At 56.3% G+C, this 20,362-nt stretch overlaps 1 protein-coding gene across 2 annotated transcripts in view; it reads left to right on the plus strand.

The window, feature by feature from the left end:
* Window positions 1-20,362, plus strand: part of shank1 (SH3 and multiple ankyrin repeat domains 1) — a 39,174-nt gene that overhangs the window by 17,626 nt on the left and 1,186 nt on the right. The window contains exons 9-27 of one of the 2 annotated variants that reach the window (XM_029254201.1): window positions 35-346; window positions 706-822; window positions 1,867-1,944; window positions 2,183-2,249; window positions 2,751-2,920; window positions 3,259-3,383; window positions 3,463-3,611; window positions 5,887-5,997; window positions 6,305-6,380; window positions 13,376-13,458; window positions 13,551-13,675; window positions 13,764-13,899; window positions 14,064-14,144; window positions 14,785-14,793; window positions 15,054-15,077; window positions 15,202-15,258; window positions 15,946-16,061; window positions 16,252-16,351; window positions 16,839-20,274. In XM_029254201.1, the coding sequence (XP_029110034.1) occupies window positions 35-346; window positions 706-822; window positions 1,867-1,944; window positions 2,183-2,249; window positions 2,751-2,920; window positions 3,259-3,383; window positions 3,463-3,611; window positions 5,887-5,997; window positions 6,305-6,380; window positions 13,376-13,458; window positions 13,551-13,675; window positions 13,764-13,899; window positions 14,064-14,144; window positions 14,785-14,793; window positions 15,054-15,077; window positions 15,202-15,258; window positions 15,946-16,061; window positions 16,252-16,351; window positions 16,839-20,274 (5,372 nt within the window). The remainder of the gene's footprint in view (window positions 1-34; window positions 347-705; window positions 823-1,866; window positions 1,945-2,182; window positions 2,250-2,750; window positions 2,921-3,258; window positions 3,384-3,462; window positions 3,612-5,886; window positions 5,998-6,304; window positions 6,381-13,375; window positions 13,459-13,550; window positions 13,676-13,763; window positions 13,900-14,063; window positions 14,145-14,784; window positions 14,794-15,053; window positions 15,078-15,201; window positions 15,259-15,945; window positions 16,062-16,251; window positions 16,352-16,838; window positions 20,275-20,362) is intronic. The other variant, XM_029254202.1, reaches the window with a different exon arrangement.

Genomic DNA, 20,362 nt, shown 5'->3' on the forward strand with positions numbered 1-20,362 from the left:
ATGCTGCAACTCTCCTTTCCTGTGCGCATTCCAGACCTCCATCGGCATGTGCTCACACGTCTCTCCATCCTCCCTGTCCCCCCTTTGCTTCCCGTGTCGCGCTGTCGGGAACGAAGAGGAGTGCAGTGTCGGACATCCACGAGGTACTCATTCCTCCATCCTCTTGTTCCTCATTGCAGCTCTGCTCTCACCTTCTCCTCAGCGTCACCTGCTCATTTTGCCTCCCCACGTTTTTGCCACATCCTCCACCTTCTCCTCCCATCTCCATGGAGCTGATGTGATGTGTGTTCTGATGAGTCTGATGCCGAGAGGCACAAGCACATTTGTTGCAGTGAAGAGCAGTAAGGTCAGTTCAGTCAAAGCAAACAAAGAAATGTGTGGACTCTCTCACCTGCTCTTCACCTTATCACCTAACCTCCACCTTCTCCTTGTGCTCCTCTTTCCCTCTTCACGAGGCTGTCGTGGTCAGGGCGGCTCTGTGTTGTGTGTGTGTGTGTGTGTGTGTGTGTGTGTGTGTGTGTGTGTTGTGTGTGCTGTCCCGCTGTGCTTTGACGCCGTGTTTCTGTGCTGCGCTCTTGCGTGTCTTTGTCGGTTATACGCGACGCGACGCAACATTACGCTCTGTCTGTCTGTAGTGTCAGCTGGAGTGTGTTGTGTTGTCCTGTGTACCTCCACCCGCACCCTCACGCCCTCGCTCCCTCCCAGGCCTGCCAGAACGGCCATGCTCAGCACCTGGAGCACCTTCTCTTTTATGGTGCGGACTCTTCTTCCCAGAATGCCTCAGGAAACACTGCCCTCCACATCTGTGCTTTATACAACAAGGTAACAAAGACTGCGCGACAGCGTTCGACGCTCACACGCACACTCGAACATAGAGGTACGTGCGCTGAAATGGGCGGGTTAAGGAAAGTCACGTACGAATGTGCCGAAAGAAAATCGATCACTGTCTTTCGGTTGTTGTTGCTGCTGCTGCTGCTGCTGCCCACACGAAGGACACTTTTGTAGACGTCCAGGTGGAGATGTTCTTCTCTCTCTCTCACTTCCACAAAGGCTCCGACGCTAAGTTGTGTCTTGTTTTGCTTTGTAGAGGCTGCCAAAGAGACGTTAACGTCGGCTGCGTTGCGCATTCTGCGTTCGCCTTTCTCTGACACTTTGACGGCTAGATTAAGGAGTGCAGGATGACTCGAGAGCGGTTCCCTTTCCTGCCGAGCCGCTAAGGAGAGAGCCCTAACTTACTGCATTATCGCACAGGCGTTGCTCGCTCGTGCAACGCTCCAGTCTGGATGCGTGCCTTAGTTTCGGTTCCCGTTGAGGGCCTCGGTTGGCGCACGTGGCTCGTTTTCCCAGAGCTCGTCGGAAACGATGGGACATTTGTTACACTCAAGGAGAAACCGTGGTAAATGACTTGACATTCTGGTGCTCGGGACTCACGCTGGCGAGCGGCATCGTGGAAAAGCAGCTGCGATGTTCTGTCTCGGCGCCGTCACACCTCAGCCCCCGTTGCCCTTTTCACGCTAAAACAGACACAGTTACGAAAGCAGGTCTGGGTAAGAGTATTGACTCAAGGGCTTCGTGTAATACAGAGCATGGCTTGCAGTCGTATTAGAGCTCCGTTTCTTTCTCGTAGCGTTTCCAAACTTGACTTGCTGTCGGTGACCCTTCTCTTCACCACGTCGCTGCATGCGATGGCAATTATTACTACAAAATCATAGTCCTGCACACTGAGGACCACGGCAGGCTTGGAGCTACACCAAAGGGGCAGCATGTGATTGCAGTTTGTGCACTTTCCTTTGGAATGAATAATGCTTCTGTGTGACATAACGCATTCTTGCTGCTCTTCTAACGCCTTCCTCACTGACCGGTCAGGAGAGCTGCGCTCGCATTCTTCTGTATCGAGGGGCCAAGAAGGACACGAAAAACAACAGTGGTCAGACTGCCTTCCAGGTAAGCCATGTGTGAGCTTAACGTGAAGAACGGAGCCGTAACAGAGCCAGGAAGCTGCATTCATTCACCTTCTCACTTTGGAGAACCTCAGGGAAAAAGAGGACACGTTAAATTGGGGGGGTTATGAGCTCCGGTCCTTTCGGGGCTTCTTATCCTGCATGTTTCTGTCGTCGTTCATCCCAGGGCCTCGTGTCGGGCCCACGCCGCACACTCCCTTCACCTGCACATGTGTTCGCAGGTCGCCGTAATGTCTGGCCACTTTGAACTGGGAGAGATCGTTAAAAATCACCGTGACACAGATGTCGGTAAGTCTGGTGCCTGCGGTGTGTCTGTGCGAGAAGTCTGGGCGCGGCGTGTGTCTCGAGAGTCAGGAGAGGCTTTATTGCCATTTGAAGCACATACAGCTGGTAGAGTGAAAGGGAAGTACGTTCCTCCAGGACCCTGGTGCTATACAGAAAGAACACAGAGTTAGCGACGCAGACGACATAAGGTGCACGTGTGCGGGACTCGCGCAAACAGCGCTGGACATTTCAGCCATCGCTAAAACAGGACAGCGTGTCTTCGTTGTCCTTCTCTGCTCTTTCCGCCGCCGCCTTTCTGCTCCGCTCTAGTAGCTCGGGTTAGCCCTGTGCCTCTTGTGTTTTTCCTCTCTCTTCATACCGACCTGCTGTTCGTGTCCACGCTGCGCACCGTGTCCATGTGTGAATGACACGTTCTGCGCAGTTCAAGTCTCTGTATGTAAACTGTGTCTCCCTAGTTTCTTGCACATTTACGTGCCTTTCTCCTTCGTCTTCTCTTGACCTTAGTGCCCTTCCTCGAGTCTCCCAAATACGCCCCCCAGAGGCGGGAAAGTGGGCGCACCCTCACGCTGCCGCAGCCACACCCTTTCCTCCGCGCCAACAGCGACAGCAGCATGAACCTGCCGGACTGGATGGCTCTGCCAAATGCCGCAGGAAGCAACATTGTGTCCGTGCAGGTGAGCGAGGCGGCTGGACCGCGTGTGTCTCGTGTGTGTCCGGGCCCCCGTGTGCCTCGAGGTGTGTCTGTATTCGGGCTCCTCAGGGTTGCGACGGTCCACGCTCCAGTTCGCTTTTGACTTCCGCTACAAATGTCACTTACTGCGTGCTTTTCGGAGGTGCAAAGGAAAAATACTCTTACAGGATGACAGCTCGCAGCATCGGCAGAACAGTTACGCGCTAGCCAGGCTTGTTATATCTTCGAACGCGACTTAAAATATTTGAAAAGAAACGCAAGAAATGCACACCCATGACTTAAATGTGACGCGTGCCTCTGTTTCCTCACCGTTCTTCTCAGGGCTACAAGCACTCAGGCACCCTGCGAAGCTCCAGCAGCCCCCGTGGAGTGCGCACCCGCTCTCCGTCCCGCGGCAGAACGGGCGAGAAGGAGGAGCGAAGTCGCTCCATTCGCAGCAGGCCCGGGTGAGTGGGACCTCCCGGGGCGCGAGGCATCGCCCGGGCACAGCCCGGGAGAGTGGCACGCACCTCTTTCTCTCGACAGAGCGGGCTCAGCGGGAAGTGCTGTGACATCTGGCAGCCAGCGCCGGCGTCTCTACAGCGCGGTGCCCGGACGAATCTTCGTGGCAACGAGGTCTTACTCCGCGCAGGGCGATCGGGAGCTCAGCCTAAGCAAAGGGGACAAAGTTAAAGGTGAGGCACGGGAAAGCGGTGCGGAGCAACGCACGTGGCACAAAAGCAGCTGATAGGTTGTGGAGACGGACAGGAAAGGAAGGTTTCTCCGGCAGAACCCCAGAGCATGCCGCTGCCTGTGAGCTGCTCCTGCAAGAATACTCACCGTATGTGTATTCTCGCTTCTGGCTCCGTTGCAGTGGACCGACCTCCCCCTCTCGCTCAGAACTGCTGATTCTCTGTTCACGTTTAAAACATCTGAACCTGAAACTCACCTCTTCCCACGATCTCTTAAGTTCATGTAAGGTGTAAATGTTCATGCGCTATAACTTGAAGATGATGCCAGGATAAACCTTTACGCAGCCACCCCTGTAATGTAACGGAAATGTTCATATATGTTTCAAAAACAAAAGAATACTCAGAAGGTAATCAAGAATCGTCGACATTCTGAGAAAATTTTATGCGGCTACTCGTGTGATGAGCGTTGGTCCGTATGTTGGCAAGAAACTAACTGCGCTTAAGAATCGCGCGTCTGCATCCAAGTGTCTCTTTCTTCGAGATGTTAGTCGCTTTGGAGAAAAGCCTCTGATAAATGAGTACATGTACATGCAAGTGTCAGTGAACCAACAAATGAGAGCAAATAGCAGCATGAAAACAACCTGTACAAACTGGAATTTGCAAAAGCAAAATTTCAGGAGGCAAATCGAAATCCATCCACAGACCTTTACTCTTTCTCCTATACTATTCCAAGGACTAACCTCTACCCCATTGCCACCTCTCTCCTGCACAGTGGTGTCCCAAGCAGGGGGCTCAAGATCCCGCCTGCAGATGGAAAGTTCCCCAAGCATCTGAGCAACCGCAGTATAATAATCCCAGTCCTAAACACTGGAATTGTGTCGTCTGTCCCAGTCCTGTGCTCAAGTTTCTGAGCGCTGTCCGCCAGTGTGGTGCTGAAACGAGGGAGACGGCGGCAGGATTACAGAGGAAGCGATGCAGGCACACCTGCTCCTCACCGTATGCACACAGCTAGGACTAGAAGTCTATCTGTAACTCTAAATTTACTTTTATTACTAAGTCACCATCAATATAATGCCAATAATACAGACGTCCCGCAGTTTGTCAATTTGTTTTCAAGTATCGTCCCTCCACTGCTGTGTTTTTCTAAAGACTTCTGTCTGTCTGCTGAAAGGGAATGTCCTGCGTTACTGCCTGCTGCCATTATGTAGCAGTAAAACACGCGTGAAGGAGAGAAACCCCAAAAGGAGTGAGTACACACACACACACACACACACACACACACACACACACACACACACACACACACACAATGTCTACAACCGCTTGTCCCGAGCAGGGTCGCGGCGAACCGGAGCCTTACCCGGCAACACAAGGCGCAAGGCTGGAGGGGGAGGGGACACACCCAGGACGGGATGCCAGTCCACCGCAAGGTACCCCAAGCAGGACTCGAACCCCGGACCCGGCACAGAGCGGGACCCGGGCAAACCCGCCCTGCCGCCGCGCCCCCCGAAAGGAGTACGGGAGCACCTTAATTCCGCACACTTCTTGCAGTTTTTATGGTATTCCTGAATTTGGCGCTCAGTAATGTGAGAAACGTAGCACATTTATGGACAACGATGAGCACTGAATTAGCCCCTGTGGACAAAATGCATTTTTATTTCCAGCCGTTTTACCCGACTTAATACGAATGTTGAAATGAAAGTCTTATAGCGTCTTTATTTATTATAGCTATGTCTGAGATCGGGATCTCTGTATTATTATCTTTCGCTGATGGTGACGTGGTGGTGGGACTCATAAGAACAAAAAAATCAGTTTTGATCAGTTCCCACTTGTTTCTCCACCGCGGGCCCATTGTACTCGGTTAGACTCTTTAATATCTCCATTAACCTTGCTGATGGATTAAAACGATTCCGTAAAAATGCAGTGCCAGTTCCGTGCCAGTTGCTCACAGATTAGTCTGATAAACGTGTGAAATGTTCTTCTTTGTGCTGTGAGTGAGCGAGCGAGCGAGTGAGCGAGGAAGACCAAACACAGGCTGCGAAGAGTACACAGGATTAAGGTGGCACCACGCTGCTGCTGTGGCCGTGCACTCTGTACCGCCACCTGTCGGCGTGAAAGGTCAACATATCGTGCCGTTCGGTCCTCCGAGAATGCGTCTCTGCAAAATGTGCAACGTACCGATTCGTGACACGTGGAGCCAGCGTGTGCGTGTAACTGATCGTGTGCGCACGTTGCTCGGCTGCTCTGAACTGACGGGGCCCGTTTCTCCTTCTGCCAGTGCTCAGCGTGGGTGAGGGAGGATTCTGGGAAGGCACAGTAAAGGGTCGCACCGGTTGGTTCCCCTCTGACTGTCTGGAGGAGGTAACAGCGCGGCAGGTCAGCCGCTCAGGTGAGACAGAGGCGCTAGCGCCCCCTTCCGTCGCCAGCAGACACGCACCTTCACACCTTCACACCTTCACCTCTCGGAGAGAGAGCTTCCTCACCTACGAACAGCGTGGTGTACCCCTGACCGCCGCCGTCCTCCTGCCTTAGCGTAGAGGGTGCGCTTCGGACAGGTGCGGAGGCTCAGGACGGCGGCGTGACTCAGAGCTTCGCGCAGACGCAGTAACGAGAGCAAGCGCCACCGAGGAGTGAACCGTGTCCGTAGCCGCACGCGGTGCTCGAGATGCTACCGCCTCTTTGTGTGTGTCTTACAGAGAGCCGCAGCGATAAAGCCAAGCGCCTTTTCCGCCACTACACGGTCGGATCATACGACAGCTTTGAAGCGCCCAGGTAAGGCTTGGTCCTGTTTTACTCAGGCACGCTCTCCCCAAGGTACGCAGGCCACACGGTGGACACGCCGCAGTTTCCTGTGTCCTGCGTCCTGCGTCCTGGGGACATTGCTACAGTGGGGTCCCTCTTCATCCTGGAGGCTGTCAAAGGGATGCCGCAGGCTAGGCTGCGCGATGCGTGCAGGTGTCGGACGGGCTTCTGAGCGGGCAGGGGCTGGTGCTGCTCACCTGGCCAGTGTTCTGGAAGAGATGGCATTTTCTCAGCAGCTGTGGTTAGAAGTCCGCATCCCACTAGGGGGACAGATCGTAGTGAGAGCAGCATCCAGGTGAATGACAGCAGTATAAACAACAGTGGAAGTACCGCACGTTTACGGCATCGTATTGGCAGGAACGTGTGCGGTGACAGACCCATAGCAATGAGCGAAGCGTGAGAGTGCCTGTGTTGCACACTTTTGGAGCTGCACACTGCTTTTTTGAGGTCCTTTCAATAATTTCCTGTGTTCCAGCGAGGCTCTGCTCTACTCTGCTCTGCTCTACTCTGCTCTGCTCTGCTCTGCTCTGCTCTCTGGGTCTGCACGGCACGCTGCTCTGCACTCTGCCCAAAGGTGCTCAGCCTAACCCGGGCTGACGCCGCACGCAGCGCAGATGCATGCGATGCGTGATCGGCCACGGAGCAGCGTGTGCCTTGTGCTCTCACGACGTTCGAGCGCGGCAAGTGGAGCAGTCGTGGGCCGGAGTTGGGCGGCACGTACCTCCCGGGGCCCCTCCTTGCGCCGCACACCCCCGTTTGGACACTTGGAGGACTGTGGGGCACCCTGGCTCCGGTGCAGCTGCCCCTCTCCTCATCCCTGTACACCTTTCTCTGTTGATCTTGGTTCGTGCTGACCTCCTCCATCTTCTCCCCCCTCGCTCTCCCACTCCCTCTCCCTGTTTTCAGTCTCCCCCTTGTTTTTAATTTTCCCCCTATCACTCTCTCCCCCGCAGTGTCTCCATCTGTATCATCAGAGTGGAGGTCAGGCAGTGAAGGGCACTCTGGAGAGGGAGAGAAAGCGAGAGGAGAAGATCCAGAGAGTGTGGGCTCCACAGTGGGGCTCCTCACAAACAGTGGCTGACAGCTGTTCCGTGACATGCGGAGTCACAGTCCACAGCTGGGCGTTCCCAGTGCGCACAGTGCGTCTCTCCATCGCTGCAGGGAGAGCAGGAGGCAGCGGGTTGCCCCGGCAGTGCACGCTATTCGCGTCAGAGGGATGCGCATCTAGACGGGGCTCTAAGAGCCGGCCGTCAGCTCTCAGCCCTCTCCCTGAGCGACTCTCGCGCTCGCTTCTCTTCCTGGCCTCCCGGTGCCTGTGTAGCCGTAGAACTCGGCGCAGCTGCGAGTGCTGCTCTCCGTGTGACACCGGTCCGCCTGGTGCCAGAGAGTTGCCCTCTCTCCCTACAGTCGCACCTTCCCTTGCCCGCTCCTTTCTTTTCTCATTCCTCACAGCCACAAACAGCACATAAGAGCAACTCGCCAGACCTCCAGATCTCTGACATTTGACATGGTGCCGCTGTGGTCACAGGCCATGTTGAGGAGGTGTTTTTCGGCTCTACGTGTGACGCACACGTGATCCGAGCAAGCAGGCGAAGGAAGAGAACGAGGGAGCAGGAGCAGCGGTACTCAGGTGTAGGAAACCGGGGCCAAAAGAGCTTGTGCCCCACGCAGCGGCGTGTGTGACGTGTGACCGGAGGGCATTCCTGTGGTCAGCGGCAGCATTTTCTCATCACGGCACTGGAGACAAACGTGGGATGCAATGCAGGGCGTCTGTCTCTCTGGTCAAGCGTCCGACGTAGAAGCTCTCTCTCGTTCTGTCACCGTCTCGCTCTCTCTCCTCCTCCCTTCTCCCCGTCATAGCTAGAACCGAACACCCGCGTCTCTGTTTCTCCAGCACTCTACCACCTCTCCCGCCCTCTGCTCTCTTCCTCTCGCACGGTCACACACTTGCACTATGTTCACAACAGTATAGCATGGCATGCAGAGAGAAAAAGAGAGAGAGAGAGAGAGAGAGAGAGAGAGAGTGGTGGCAGGAACAGCAATAGTCACTGAAGGCAGCAACGCAACAGAAAGAGAGCGAGGAAGAGAAAGAAGGCAGGCAGAGGAAAACGAGGAGGCACAGAGGAACAGGAGCTGCCAGAGATGATGTGAGTGCCGCTTTCTTCCTACTCCCTCCTCATCGCTCGCTCTCCTGCTTCCCGTCTGTCTCAATGCATTTCTCTCTTCCTGTGGCCCTGTCCCCCTCTCGCCCTGCTCCTGCTCCTGCTCCTCCATTCATGCGTTCAGCTTTGTTTACAGACGCTGCGAGAGAGAGCGAAGGGGAGGGGGGTGGGAGGCCTCTGTGTGTGTGCGTGCGTGCGAAGACAGGACACAGCGAGGAGTATCGGGAGGGCGGGACACCTCCTGGAATACATGTGAGAGACGAGGGGCGAACGTGGACGGGCCCTGGGGGTCCGATTGAGGCCGAAGTTGGAACAAGGGGAAGTGGGAACCGTGCAGGCTGTGTAGGGTCAGCACTTCCTTTGGACTCAGATACTCTTGATCTCGCTCCGTGTCTTGTTTTCTATCGTTCATTGTCGCTTGTGCCGTAAAACACCGCTCAGAATTCAGTCCGATGTCCCGAAATCCTACGAGGAGAAGAATTAAGATCCACCCCCCGCATCAAATACAGAGCCACTCATATCAGCTTATTTGATCCTCTGCGTCGGTTAGTCAGCCTCCTCTTATAGGTCCTTAATGGTTCTTTACTCTCTTCTCCTAAACGGAATTAAACGCTTGAGATCACCTTGGACGGTCGTCAGATTAACGTTAACAACAATAAATGCACGAGCATTTTCATGAATATTCGTATGTCCGTACTGTCTGTCTTCTATATTCAGCCAAAGACACGTGTGAAATTTGCTCGAGACTGAAAGTTATATGGCCGAAGGTAAAGAAAAAGGTAAAAGGTAAAAACAAATGAACGTAACTGGTGGTCAGTACAAGAAAGCAGAGTGTTTGCGCTGGAGCAAGGGAACGAGAGTCCAGCGGAGAGAGGCTTTCGGTTTCCTTTACGTGAAATATTCTAACGTGTCGGTGAAATATTATGATAACTGTTTTCACGTCATTAAGCGTTTGAATGTCAGGAGAAAAAATATTTCTGTTGGACAGAATGGAGAGGAGTGGATTACTCTGGCGTGTAGTAAAACGGAGTGGAGCTGAGCTGAGCTAAGAGAAGAAGAGTTGAGTGGAGTGGAGGTAAGAGGAGTTGAGTGGACGTAAGCGGGGTAAAGTGCAATGGAGATGGGAGAAGAGTTGAATGGAGTGGAGGTGGAGGGAAGACGGCTACAGCTGAACGGAATGGTGCTAAGAGGAGTTGAGTCGAGGTAAATGGAGCGCTGGTAAACGGGGTAGAGTGGAACGCAGCTGAAGTAAAGCTGAATGGACATGAGCGGAGTGCAGCGAATCATCTCGCAGTGCGGGGCAGTTCAGTAGAGCGGCATGCGGCGTATCTGGCCGGACATCAAGCGCAAGGATGATGACGTGAGCTGGCAGTGGCGATGAAGAAGCGGCTACGAGTGGGGACTGTACCCTGATCTGCTGCTTCTTCAATAAAAGTGCACGGTGGTGGAACGATGGATCCGCGTCGTTCCCTGCGGAAACACCCGCAAGCACCCGTAACAGCGGGCTGTGTCCCAGGTGACCGGGCAGCTGACCTCCGTCGGGACGTACGTGTATTCATTTAGCGACGCGCATCTCGCGGAGGAGTGTGAGCCCATGACCCCGGCCTTGTACAGGGCCCCGGAGGAGCCACGCGGCACCAGGCGGCACCACGCGGCACCAGGAGCGCGGCGCACGCCGCTTTTTATGAATGAGAAATTGGAGACGCGCTGATGGAAGCCGAAACCCAGAGGCACGGGTGTGTGCGTGTGTGCGCGTGCGTTGCATGCGTCACTTAGATAAAGTGGACACGCTTTCCTTCGGTCCTCTCTCTCTGCCCCATCTCCTCTCTGGCAGAATTACCTCATTTTCACACTAGCCTTTCTCACGGCGGTTTAAACCACCTCTCTTATCCCCTCCCTCTCCTCCGTACGCTCCCTCCTTCCCTCTCTCTCTCCCCCACTCTGTCACCCCCCCGTCTCTCCCTGTCGCAGTCACAGCAAAACATCTCTCTCCCCGCTGCTCTCTCTGTCTTAAGGATGAAGGGACTGGGATGGTTTGGGCCTCTCTTCCTGTAGCGTGCTGTCTCACTCTTGCTCTCCGCTCTCCTCCCCTCTCACTTCTCTCCCTGGCTGTTCTCTCGCTGGAAGACGAGGAAGAGCAGTGGGGGGGGGGGGGGGGGGGTGGAGGGTGGAGAGGAGGACCTTTCTCTCTCTCTCTCTCTCTCTCTCTCTCCCTGTCTTCCTCTTGGCCGTCTCTAGGCCCCAGGAACAGGAGCATTTGGTTCATTTACAGGTAGTGGTGCTTTCTTTTTCCCTGGGTGTGCAGGGCACAGGGAGGGCGGAAGGAAGGAAGGAAGGAAGGAAGGAAGGAAGGAAGGAAGGAAGGAAGGAAGGAAGGGGGGTGGTGAGGCAGAGGAGGAGAGGAGGAAGGAGAAGCAGCTTCCGAGGGAACGGACGAAGGCAGATGAGCCCTGATGTGCGTATGCCTTTCCTGGATTTGTGCGTGTTTCCAGACCGCATGCGTATACGAGGGTTGGGCCGCGAACGGTGGTGGTCGGTGAGGCGTCGCTGAAGGAAGGAGCGGCGGAGCAGGAGGAGCAGGAGGAGCAGGAGGAGCAGGAGAACTGCCAAAGAACGTATACTTGCTGCTGCTCCTCGACTCCACCTCTGCTGTTTTGCAGTACTTGCGTGTTTGTGTGCGTCAGTGTCGGGGGGGACGCCGACTGCCAGGGTGCAGCGCGCAGGCTGCTTGGACCCAGAGTGAGCGAGCCGCCTGGGCCAATGTGACAGGAGGGCTACGGGAGGACAGGATGAGGAACCGGGCTAGAGCGGCTCTCATTCGTTCCAGTGGAGGTACAGAGAGAGGTCTGCAGCGAGTGTGTGTCTTCACAAGGCATGATTCCAACACTCGTGCAGGTAGGTCACGCTGCATGTTGTTTCACTGGTCGTTTCAAGCGCGCGTCTCTTTCTTCCTCGGCGAAAGAATGCTACGGACATACGCTTATCTCTGATCTACACTGGCATCCTGCGCGTTCAAGCGGTCATAGATGGCGTTCTCCCTAAGCACCGGGCTGGGGGGGGGGGGGGGGGAGACGAGACGAGGGCAGGGGCTGATGGGTGCTATGCTGGAAGCTGGAGATGGGAGATGGTAGGCCGCACTTTGGTTTGGAGACTGGGACAAGAGTAGAAACCTCCCCTTCCGAAGTTTGTGCGCTCGGGGCACTGGCGTGACTGCGCGCATTAATCCCACAATGCACTTGTGCGGCACTGTGCCACAGTGATATATGGGACCAGTTCCTGGAAGCATGCTAGATCCGCTGCGTGACACTGAGAGTATGGAAGAAATTCTTCGACAGCGAATGGTTCCTGAGGGTGATTACAACGAAAGGATAAGGCCTGCGCTGTGTGTTGGACATTGTGTGTGCAGCCAGCAGTAGGTATGGACACGACGGGACACTCCGGAATGGAGTCCCCGGCTTTGTAACTACATTAGGTCTTTACATTTGCTCATTTAGCTGACACTTTTCTCCAGAGCGTCTTACAGTGTTCGGCCGTTTGCAATTATTTACCGATTTATACAGCTGGGTAATCTTTTACCGGAGCAATTTTAGGGTAAATTACCAAGGGTACTACAGCTGGAGGTGACACTCAGATCTGTGACCTTTGGGTCCACCACTATGCTACCAGCTGCCTCTAGCTGTTTTTAAGCTATAAATAAACCAAATGACCACATAGGAAAAGAAAGGGAGAAAGGCAAGGGAGAAAATAACTTCTCGGGATCCAAGTGCCGGTGCCCCCCCCACCGCCTCTGGGCATTCTAGATAGAAAATAACTTTATAGCCAACTTAAACAGCTACTTGTAATATTACTATAGTAGCTAGATGCTAAATTAGTTGATGAGCTGAGGTCCAGGTGCAGATGTGCTGGTCTCATCCACCATGGCACGCAGTGATGAGCCAGTGTCAACATGGAGTGTTGGTATCACGGCCAGTCTCCTCAGGTCTCGTCATGGGGAAACAGTCCTCAACAAAAAAAAGAAAAATTCAGTAACTTATCATATAACGAGACTATAGTTATATGCCAAAAGGAAAGGAAACAACACTGCAAACAGGAATCGCATCAGCTATGGATACGCCAGAGTGAACAGATGAGTCTTAAACCTGGATTTAAAGGTTAAATGTTGCTTGATTGGTTACTTAGATTTAAAGTGCAGTGAAGTGCCATTTCGAGACTTTCTGGACGAGTCCTACTACAAGCAGTCCAACCACTAGTGGTTGTCTTAACTTTTGTACCCGATGACTGTTGGTCTATGCCGGTTGGATATGGAGGCACAGACGAACTGTGTCGAGTGGCCCGAGAGTCGCCATGATGCCTGTCATCACTCATCATTAGGTCCTTCGGCATTTAAGATCGCTGCTGTCCACCACAGCTTTCTGCATGCCTCTGAATCAATACTTGTCATTCTTTTATGAGATCTGCTCCTCCCGAAAGGTTTACTTACATGGTTGCCAGTGCAAACCTCGGATAATGAAGCCCAAGATCAGAGCACACGCACACAAGGGTCTCTTGCCTGAAGAATGAAGTTCAGGTGACACAAAGACCCGGCTGTAAGCCGGTGTATCCAGTGAGGTCGCTGTCAGCCCTGCCCTCTTTAACATGGAGTACACTTTGGTCCTCCCTTCCTCTTTCTCCACGCCCCTCTCCCAGGGCAAATACCAAAGACTAAATTGAGTGTAACATAGTCTTGGGAGCATGTGTGTGTGTGTGTGTTCAGAAGTAATACACACACACACACAATCTGTTTTCCTCTCCTCTCTCATTCAGCGACTATATCATCAAAGAGAAAACGGTGCTTCTGCAGAAGAAGGACAATGAAGGGTTTGGCTTTGTACTGCGAGGAGCTAAAGGTGAGTTCTTCCTACTCTTCCTGTATACTCTCCCTCTTCCACCTCCGCTGTAATGCCTGGAGCCTGTACTCTGTCCTCCTCTGTGTCTCTAGCTCAGACTCCAATAGAGGAGTTCACTCCCACCCCAGCTTTTCCTGCACTGCAGTACCTGGAATCCGTTGACGAAGGGGGAGTGGCATGGAGAGCAGGCCTGCGAATGGGAGACTTCCTCATTGAGGTGTGTAGCACGGTGGGGCCTGCATTTTGGTACAGCCGTCTCCAGTCCGGTCATTTAATTTAGCAGAGTTGCTGGATTTGTTTTGCAGGTGAACGGTCAAAATGTCATCAAGGTGGGTCACAGACAGGTGGTGAACATGATCAGGCAAGGAGGAAATAGCTTGATGGTCAAGGTCGTCATGGTGACCCGCAATCCTGACATGGAAGAGGGTTCCAGGAAGAAAAGTAAGAGGTCACTTTTTAAGGAGACAGCTTGTCACAGCTACCTGGCGCTCGTGCTCATTGGCACGAGGATGACGAGGATGACAGTGGAGACACTAGTAATGAAGGTGCTGCTGTTGTCGGTCCTCACGGTCCAACATGGCTTTTTGTGTTGTTCTGCCCCACAGTCCCCCATCAGAGCAAAAGACTGAGCGCCCCTTCCGTTGCTCTGCGCTCCAAGTCCATGACCTCGGAGCTGGAGGAGATGGGTAAGGCATGGTGGGGTGTGATTTGCCTACTGACAGTGAGGAGGAGGAGGCTGTAGGCCTGAAAGGAAAGGGGAGGTGTTCGAGGATGGGCACCGGAAACGCTAGCGAAAGTGAGAGTCAAAACGTGTGGTCGAGTGGACATCGAGCGGACAGGAAGTACACTGAAACTCAATGCATTTCACTGTTCTTTCAGCGCTTCCACACTGTCACATCCAGCTCCCCCCAACAGGTAACCCCAAGAGTACAACACCCCTCCCCACCGAAACCCACCCGCACTCCCATTTCCCCTCCTTCTGACAGCTTGGAGTGTGTGTCAGTAGTAGCACGGGTTCCCTCGCCGGGGGGGGGGGGTGATACGGCCTTGCGGAAGTGTGTTTGAACCCACATCCCGTGGACCCGGCTCAGCCTTGAGCACACACTCTACACTCCCACTCAAGAGCACCACACCCTACTTTATGCCGTGACCGGTGACAGGACCCCCTGCTGTTTGTCTCAGTAGGTCTCCACGTACCTTGCGTCGGCACACGGACACCCCGCAGCGCCCTCTGTCCTGAGAATGCTGACTCCGCCCACCACAGGTGTCTGCCTAACTGACGTCCCTCTGTGTGTCTTTCCTTACTGCTGTCGGGATGCTCCTCAGTCGAGAAAGGTGAGCCACGGCCTTCCGGTGAGATGTCACGCGCGTGTCCGGCTCCGCTCAGCTCCGTCTGTCTGTCTGTCTGTCTGTGCGTGCGTGCGTGCGTGCGTGCGTGCGCGCGCGTGTCCGACCGCTGTTCCGCACGTCTCTTGTTTTCGTGAGTCGTAGTGAGCGCGTGCCATTAGTTGAGGTGCGCGCATTTCGCACTATTGCCTGTTGTCTTGAGTGCAGAGAACTACCTAATCACATGTCTCCTTCTGGGCACGTTTCAGCTGCTACGCCTTGGAAAAAGAAAGGTATCGAATCCTCCCTGACCTCCCCCGAAGTGTGTCGGCTGTCGGTGTCTGAGTGGTCCAGGTGTAGTCGCGTGTGTCTGGGCGGGGTGGGCAGGGCTTACTCTCTCTGTGTGTCTCGCTTCAGAGTACGAGCCCTCACAGGTGAGCGAGAAGAAGAGGACAGTCTACCAGATGGCCTTGAGTAAGAGTGCCCTCCTGGGGGTGAACTGGGCTTCCTTAACTGAGCTCTCTGCTGACGTTGAGCGGGACTGGTTAGCAGAGCTCACTCTGTGGGGGTGGGGGGGGGGTGTCCTGGGTGGGGTCAGCTCACCTGTCCTCAGCCTCGGGGCTCAGAGGGGAATGATTGGCCGTGCGGACCTCCTCTCTCTCGCTCTCTCTCTCTCTCTCTCTCTCTCTCTCTCTCTCTCTCTCTCTGTCCCCCATCCTTCCCTTTCCCCGCCACCCCCTCTCTGTCCCTCCTTGTCCTCTCTCTTTGAATGACTGCTTCTTCTAGTGTTCCCTGTGTTCACTTTCCATTTTCCTTCATTCTTACTCTGTGTTCAGTGACTAACTGTCACTATAACAGTGGCAAGTTTTTTACATTTATGTTTTTTTAATGTCTGACTGATGGCCAGAGCTTCTCATACTGTATACAGCATTGGGGAAGCAGACTAGTAAGAGCAGCAGTGACACAGCGCATCATTTCCGCAGTCACTTCCACCACAAAGAATGCAGTCGTTATGCTGTACCTCTCTGGTTGTGACACGGTCCCGCTGGTGTGTGTGCTGTTGCGGTGTAATCACGGTGAGTTTGAACTTCTCCCTCCTGTGTCCTTCCTCTCTCTTCCCACCTCTTTCTCTCGCTCTCGCTCTCGCTCTCCCTCTCTCAGACAAACTGGACGAGATCCTGGCAGCTGCGCAGCAGACCATTAGTACCAATGAAGCTCCAGGGTCACGGGTTCACGGGGCCAAGAGAGAGCGAGGCAGGGGTCTCTTCAGTAACGAGGTGAATGGGGCTGAGCGACAAACAGATGACTATAACAATAATATTGCCTGCCATGCAGAGGAAAACCTGCACTTTTTTTCTAACTTTTGAAATTCTGAGAAGTCGCTTGAGGTCTTGGGAAGGAGCCCGATCGCTCGCCTGTTGTGTTCGGTGTCGCACCGACGCCTTCCTGTCTTCTGGCCTTTTGCAGCCCAGCTTTGAGCAGCCGGGCTTTAGCGTGATGGCTCCTGCTACTGGGCTCGGCTATGACCGCGGTCAGCACGGTATGATGCTACGGCAGAAATCCATCGGTGAGGCTGTCTGTCTGTGTGTGTGTGCACGTGTGTGTGTGTGTGTGTGTGTGTGTCTGTGTGTCTGTGTGTGTGTGTGTCTGTGTGTCTCTCCACCCTCCCGCATGTGTGCGCCAAGTCTGCTCCGTGCCTCTGCTTTCCTGTGGCCTGCTGCAGCTGGCTGCGTGTCTCGCTGTGCAGCTCGCAGCCTCAGTCGCCTGTCTGGTGCTTTGTGCCTGTAGTGCAGTTCACCGTCGCACCGTACCGTACCGTCCCCCTATCTGACAACGCTTCCTGCCGGGCACGAGCATGCTCAGAAATGCACCGTGATGCACAGTGGGCACACACAGGGGCAGACAACCTGCACTACAGACACACACACACACCTCTCCTTGGAGTGTCTCCTTCCTGTGAGGCCTTGACTGTCCCTGCATCCCCCTCCACCCCTCTCCACCCCTCTGTGCTCCTCCCCTGCTCCTCGTACCCCCCTCTCTCTGCTTTGTTGCAGGCGTCCCCGAGGAGGAGAAACATTACCTCCACCCACCCGCCATGAAGTTTGCACGCAGCCTGTCGGTTCCTGGGCCGGATGACATCCCCCCGCCACCTACCACTGCCCCACCGGACCCTCCCTTCACCGCAGGGCCCCCGTTGAGCTGGAGAAGCAAGCAAGGCCAGCAGGCACCTGCACTGGTCTCCCAGAGTTCGTCTACGACGTCCAGCTACCAGGTCTATTTCCCTCAGGCAGGCCGAGAGAGAAGCGGGACCGGAGGAGGAGCCGGGAGCGTGGACCACGCCCTCACTTCCCCTTACCCTGCTCCGCCTGTGTCTCACATCCAGCCGAGCAAAACCACAGCGTCCCGTAAAGGAGGGGTGTTCATGGGGGACCCTGGCGGCGCTGCGGGTGCTGGTGGGAGAGCGGCCCTGAGAAGGGGCTACAGCAATGCTGCCCTGCCAACTGCTGCTGCAACAGCGACCCAGCAGGCACTCGCACAAAGCCAAGCTGTCCAGCAGATAGCACAGGCCGAACGCGGAGCCGCCAGCGTGGCGGGGACCGGGGGGGCGCCGAAAGCAGGGGCCCGCCGGGGAAAGGGCCCTCTGGTGAAGCAGTCGAAAGTGGAGGAGGGAATGCGGTTGAGTGCGGGCCAGACGCTGGGCAAAGCCTCCGTGGAGAAGAGCTCCATACCCATCCCCACCATCATCGTCAAAGCGCCTTCCACCAGCAGCAGTGGCCGCAGCAGTCAGGGCAGCAGCGTGGAGGCGGAGCCGCCGCCCGAGGGTGATGCCAAGGGCCCCCCTGGGGCCCCTGCCGGCCCCCCCATCTCTGCGCCTCCCTCGATACCTGCCCCACCTCCTCCTCCTACTACCCCCGTGCCACCGCCACCTCCTCCACCATCTACTCCTGCACCCCTCCCGTCCCTGCGTGCCCAGGAGAGCCTTGACTTCACCAGTCAGTTTGGGGCGGCCATTGTGGGGGCAGCCCGCAGGGACCGGGAGCGCTTCCACCAGGCCAGGAGGAAGAGCACCTCCTTCTTCCTCTCGGCCGAGGAGGAGCTGGGGGCTGGGGGGCGGAGTCCGACCTCACAACACCAGGACGCGGGTACCCCGTCCCCTCGACTGCGCCCGTCCAAGTCAATTGACGAGGGTATGTTCTCAGGTGACTTTCCCCAGCACACGCGTAGCATGCCCCCTGCCTTCGGGCTGCCCGAGTACTCCGCCCAAGCGGGGAGCGACTACCAGCCGAAGTCGGTGCCGGCTGATTTCTATGGTGCGGGCAGGCAGATGGCCACCACCTTCATCCACCCGCTCACGGGAAAGGTGCTGGATCCCTCCTCGCCGCTGGGCCTGGCCCTGGCCGCCAGGGAGCGGGCGCTCAAGGATGACGGGAGGGCGCGGCGGGAACGGGGCACCGAGCACCACTTTGGGCGGCAGCTCTCCTCTGCGGCGGCCCCACCCACCCCAGCATCTCTACTGTCCCACGTGCCATCGGCCATCTCCGCCTCCCAGTCCTCCAGTTCCTCCTACCTCGTCACCTCATCCTCCTTGGCAGCCACCACCACCTCCACCCTGGGCCGCCCGCCCTCACCCAGGATCCTCCGGGGTGGAAGTGGCTGGGGCGAAGAGGCGGGGGAGAGGGAGAGGGAGGGGGGGCCACGGGAGGGGTTGAGAGTGCGGTTTTCAGAGGACAAAACAGTTCACACGCATCACTATCAGTCACAGCACTACCAGACTAGCTACAGGGAGCGGGAGAGAGAACGGGAGAGAGAGCGGGAGAGAGAGCGGGAGAGAGAGCGGGAGAGAGAACGGGAGAGAGAGCGGGAGAGAGAGCGGGAGGGCTACGGCAGGAGGCATGATCAGCCCCCTCAGCCGCCCTCCCACCCAGCACCCCGCCGTCCATCTTTCCTCCGCATGGAAAGCAACGCCAATGCCCACGTGCTCTCTCTCACACCTCAGTCACCCCCACCTACCCCCGGGGCTGGGGCAGCCAGTGGGAGGCTGGGTCTCATGGTTCTCCCGCCTCCCGCCCCCTCCGTGGACCCAGATGACGAGTTTGTCTTTTCAGACCCCCTGCCGCCACCGTTGGAGTTTGCCAACAGTTTTGACAGGTCGGCCTACTCTCAGCAGCAGGGAGCGATGCTGGTCAACAACTTACAGCTACCACCAGCCCCTCCCCCTCCACCACCCCCACCACCGCCCCCTCAAAAAGAGCCTTTCACAGGGGGTTTCCCATCGCACACCCCCCTGCCCTCCCCCCAGGCGGGAGACTCCACGGCCTCCAGCCTTACATCTTACGACAGTGAGGTGGCCAATCTGACACAGTCGGCACCCTCCCCGTCCTCCATGTCCCCCTCGGCCCTGCAGTCCTTGGCCCTGGTCCCTCAGCCGCCGCCTCCGCCCTGCGTGTCCCCTCCGCCGCCGCCCACCTCATTCCACAGGCCCTTCACCCTAAGCCAGACACACCACCTGTACAACAGCACACAGGCTCCGGGGCGTTCCTCACCCACGCCACCTCCCCAGCCGGCTCCGCCCTCCCATTTGTACCGTGGCTCCTCCACCTCATCCACGGGTCCCACGCCAGTGCACACCAGAGCTCCTTCCGGCCTGCCCTCTATAGCGACCTGCCCCGGTACCGCCGCCGCCGCCGCCTCCACCGCCTCCGTCACCATCCCCTCGACTTCTGCGCATCCCGGAGTTGCTGCTGCCGTGACAACGGCGGGGCACCGCAGAGCGAACCACGGCCCTCCACCTGCCAAGAGTGGCGAGTCCCAGGAGACCGTGGTGGATTCTGGGATAGAGGAGCTGGACAGCCGCAGCAGCAGTGACCACCACCTGGACAGCATCTTGGGAATAGGTGGTGCTAGAGGAGAGAGAATGGAGAGAGCTGAGAGAGGAGGCGGAGTTGGAGACGACAGAGGGGGCGATCTTCTCGACTCCTACTTGACCTACATGGATGGGCAGACTTTTGAGATACGCAATGCCAAAGCGGCGCCCTCCACTTACCCCAAACCGCAGAGGTACCGAGACGGGAGCAGGCCGGCCACGGAGCTGAGACGTCAGTCCACCACGGCGCCCCCTGCACGCCGCCCCTCCCTGGAGCCCCAGAGGCGCAGGGAGGAGGAGGAGGATGAGGACGAGGCAGAGGAAGGTGACGGCGGCACCGAAAGGGAGAACGGACAGGACGGCTACGGCGACGGGATGCCACAAAGCCTGGCTCGGCCCACTTCGCTGTACTTTGAGCGCCCCCGCACCCCAGAAGTGAAAGCCCCCTGGGCGGAGGGTGCTCCCGGGGCTGCCCAGGCACTGGAAGGAGGGGGGCATACAGGGAGCATGTCCTTGGAAGGGCGCAAGATCCATCCTCCCCTGTCCAGCATGAAGGCGAGTATTATCAACGAGCTGAGCACCAAGCTGCAGCAGATGGGCAGCCACCGGACTCTAAACCGGCACAGGTGAGCTCCCGCTACTTGCCCGCTACTCACCCTCCAGTCAGAGGTACCGGGGCACACCTTACCTGCTGCTGTGGTGCACGGTGTGCGT

The sequence above is a fragment of the Scleropages formosus genome, chromosome 8, assembly GCF_900964775.1.
Source record: "Scleropages formosus chromosome 8, fSclFor1.1, whole genome shotgun sequence".
NCBI lineage: Eukaryota > Metazoa > Chordata > Actinopteri > Osteoglossiformes > Osteoglossidae > Scleropages > Scleropages formosus.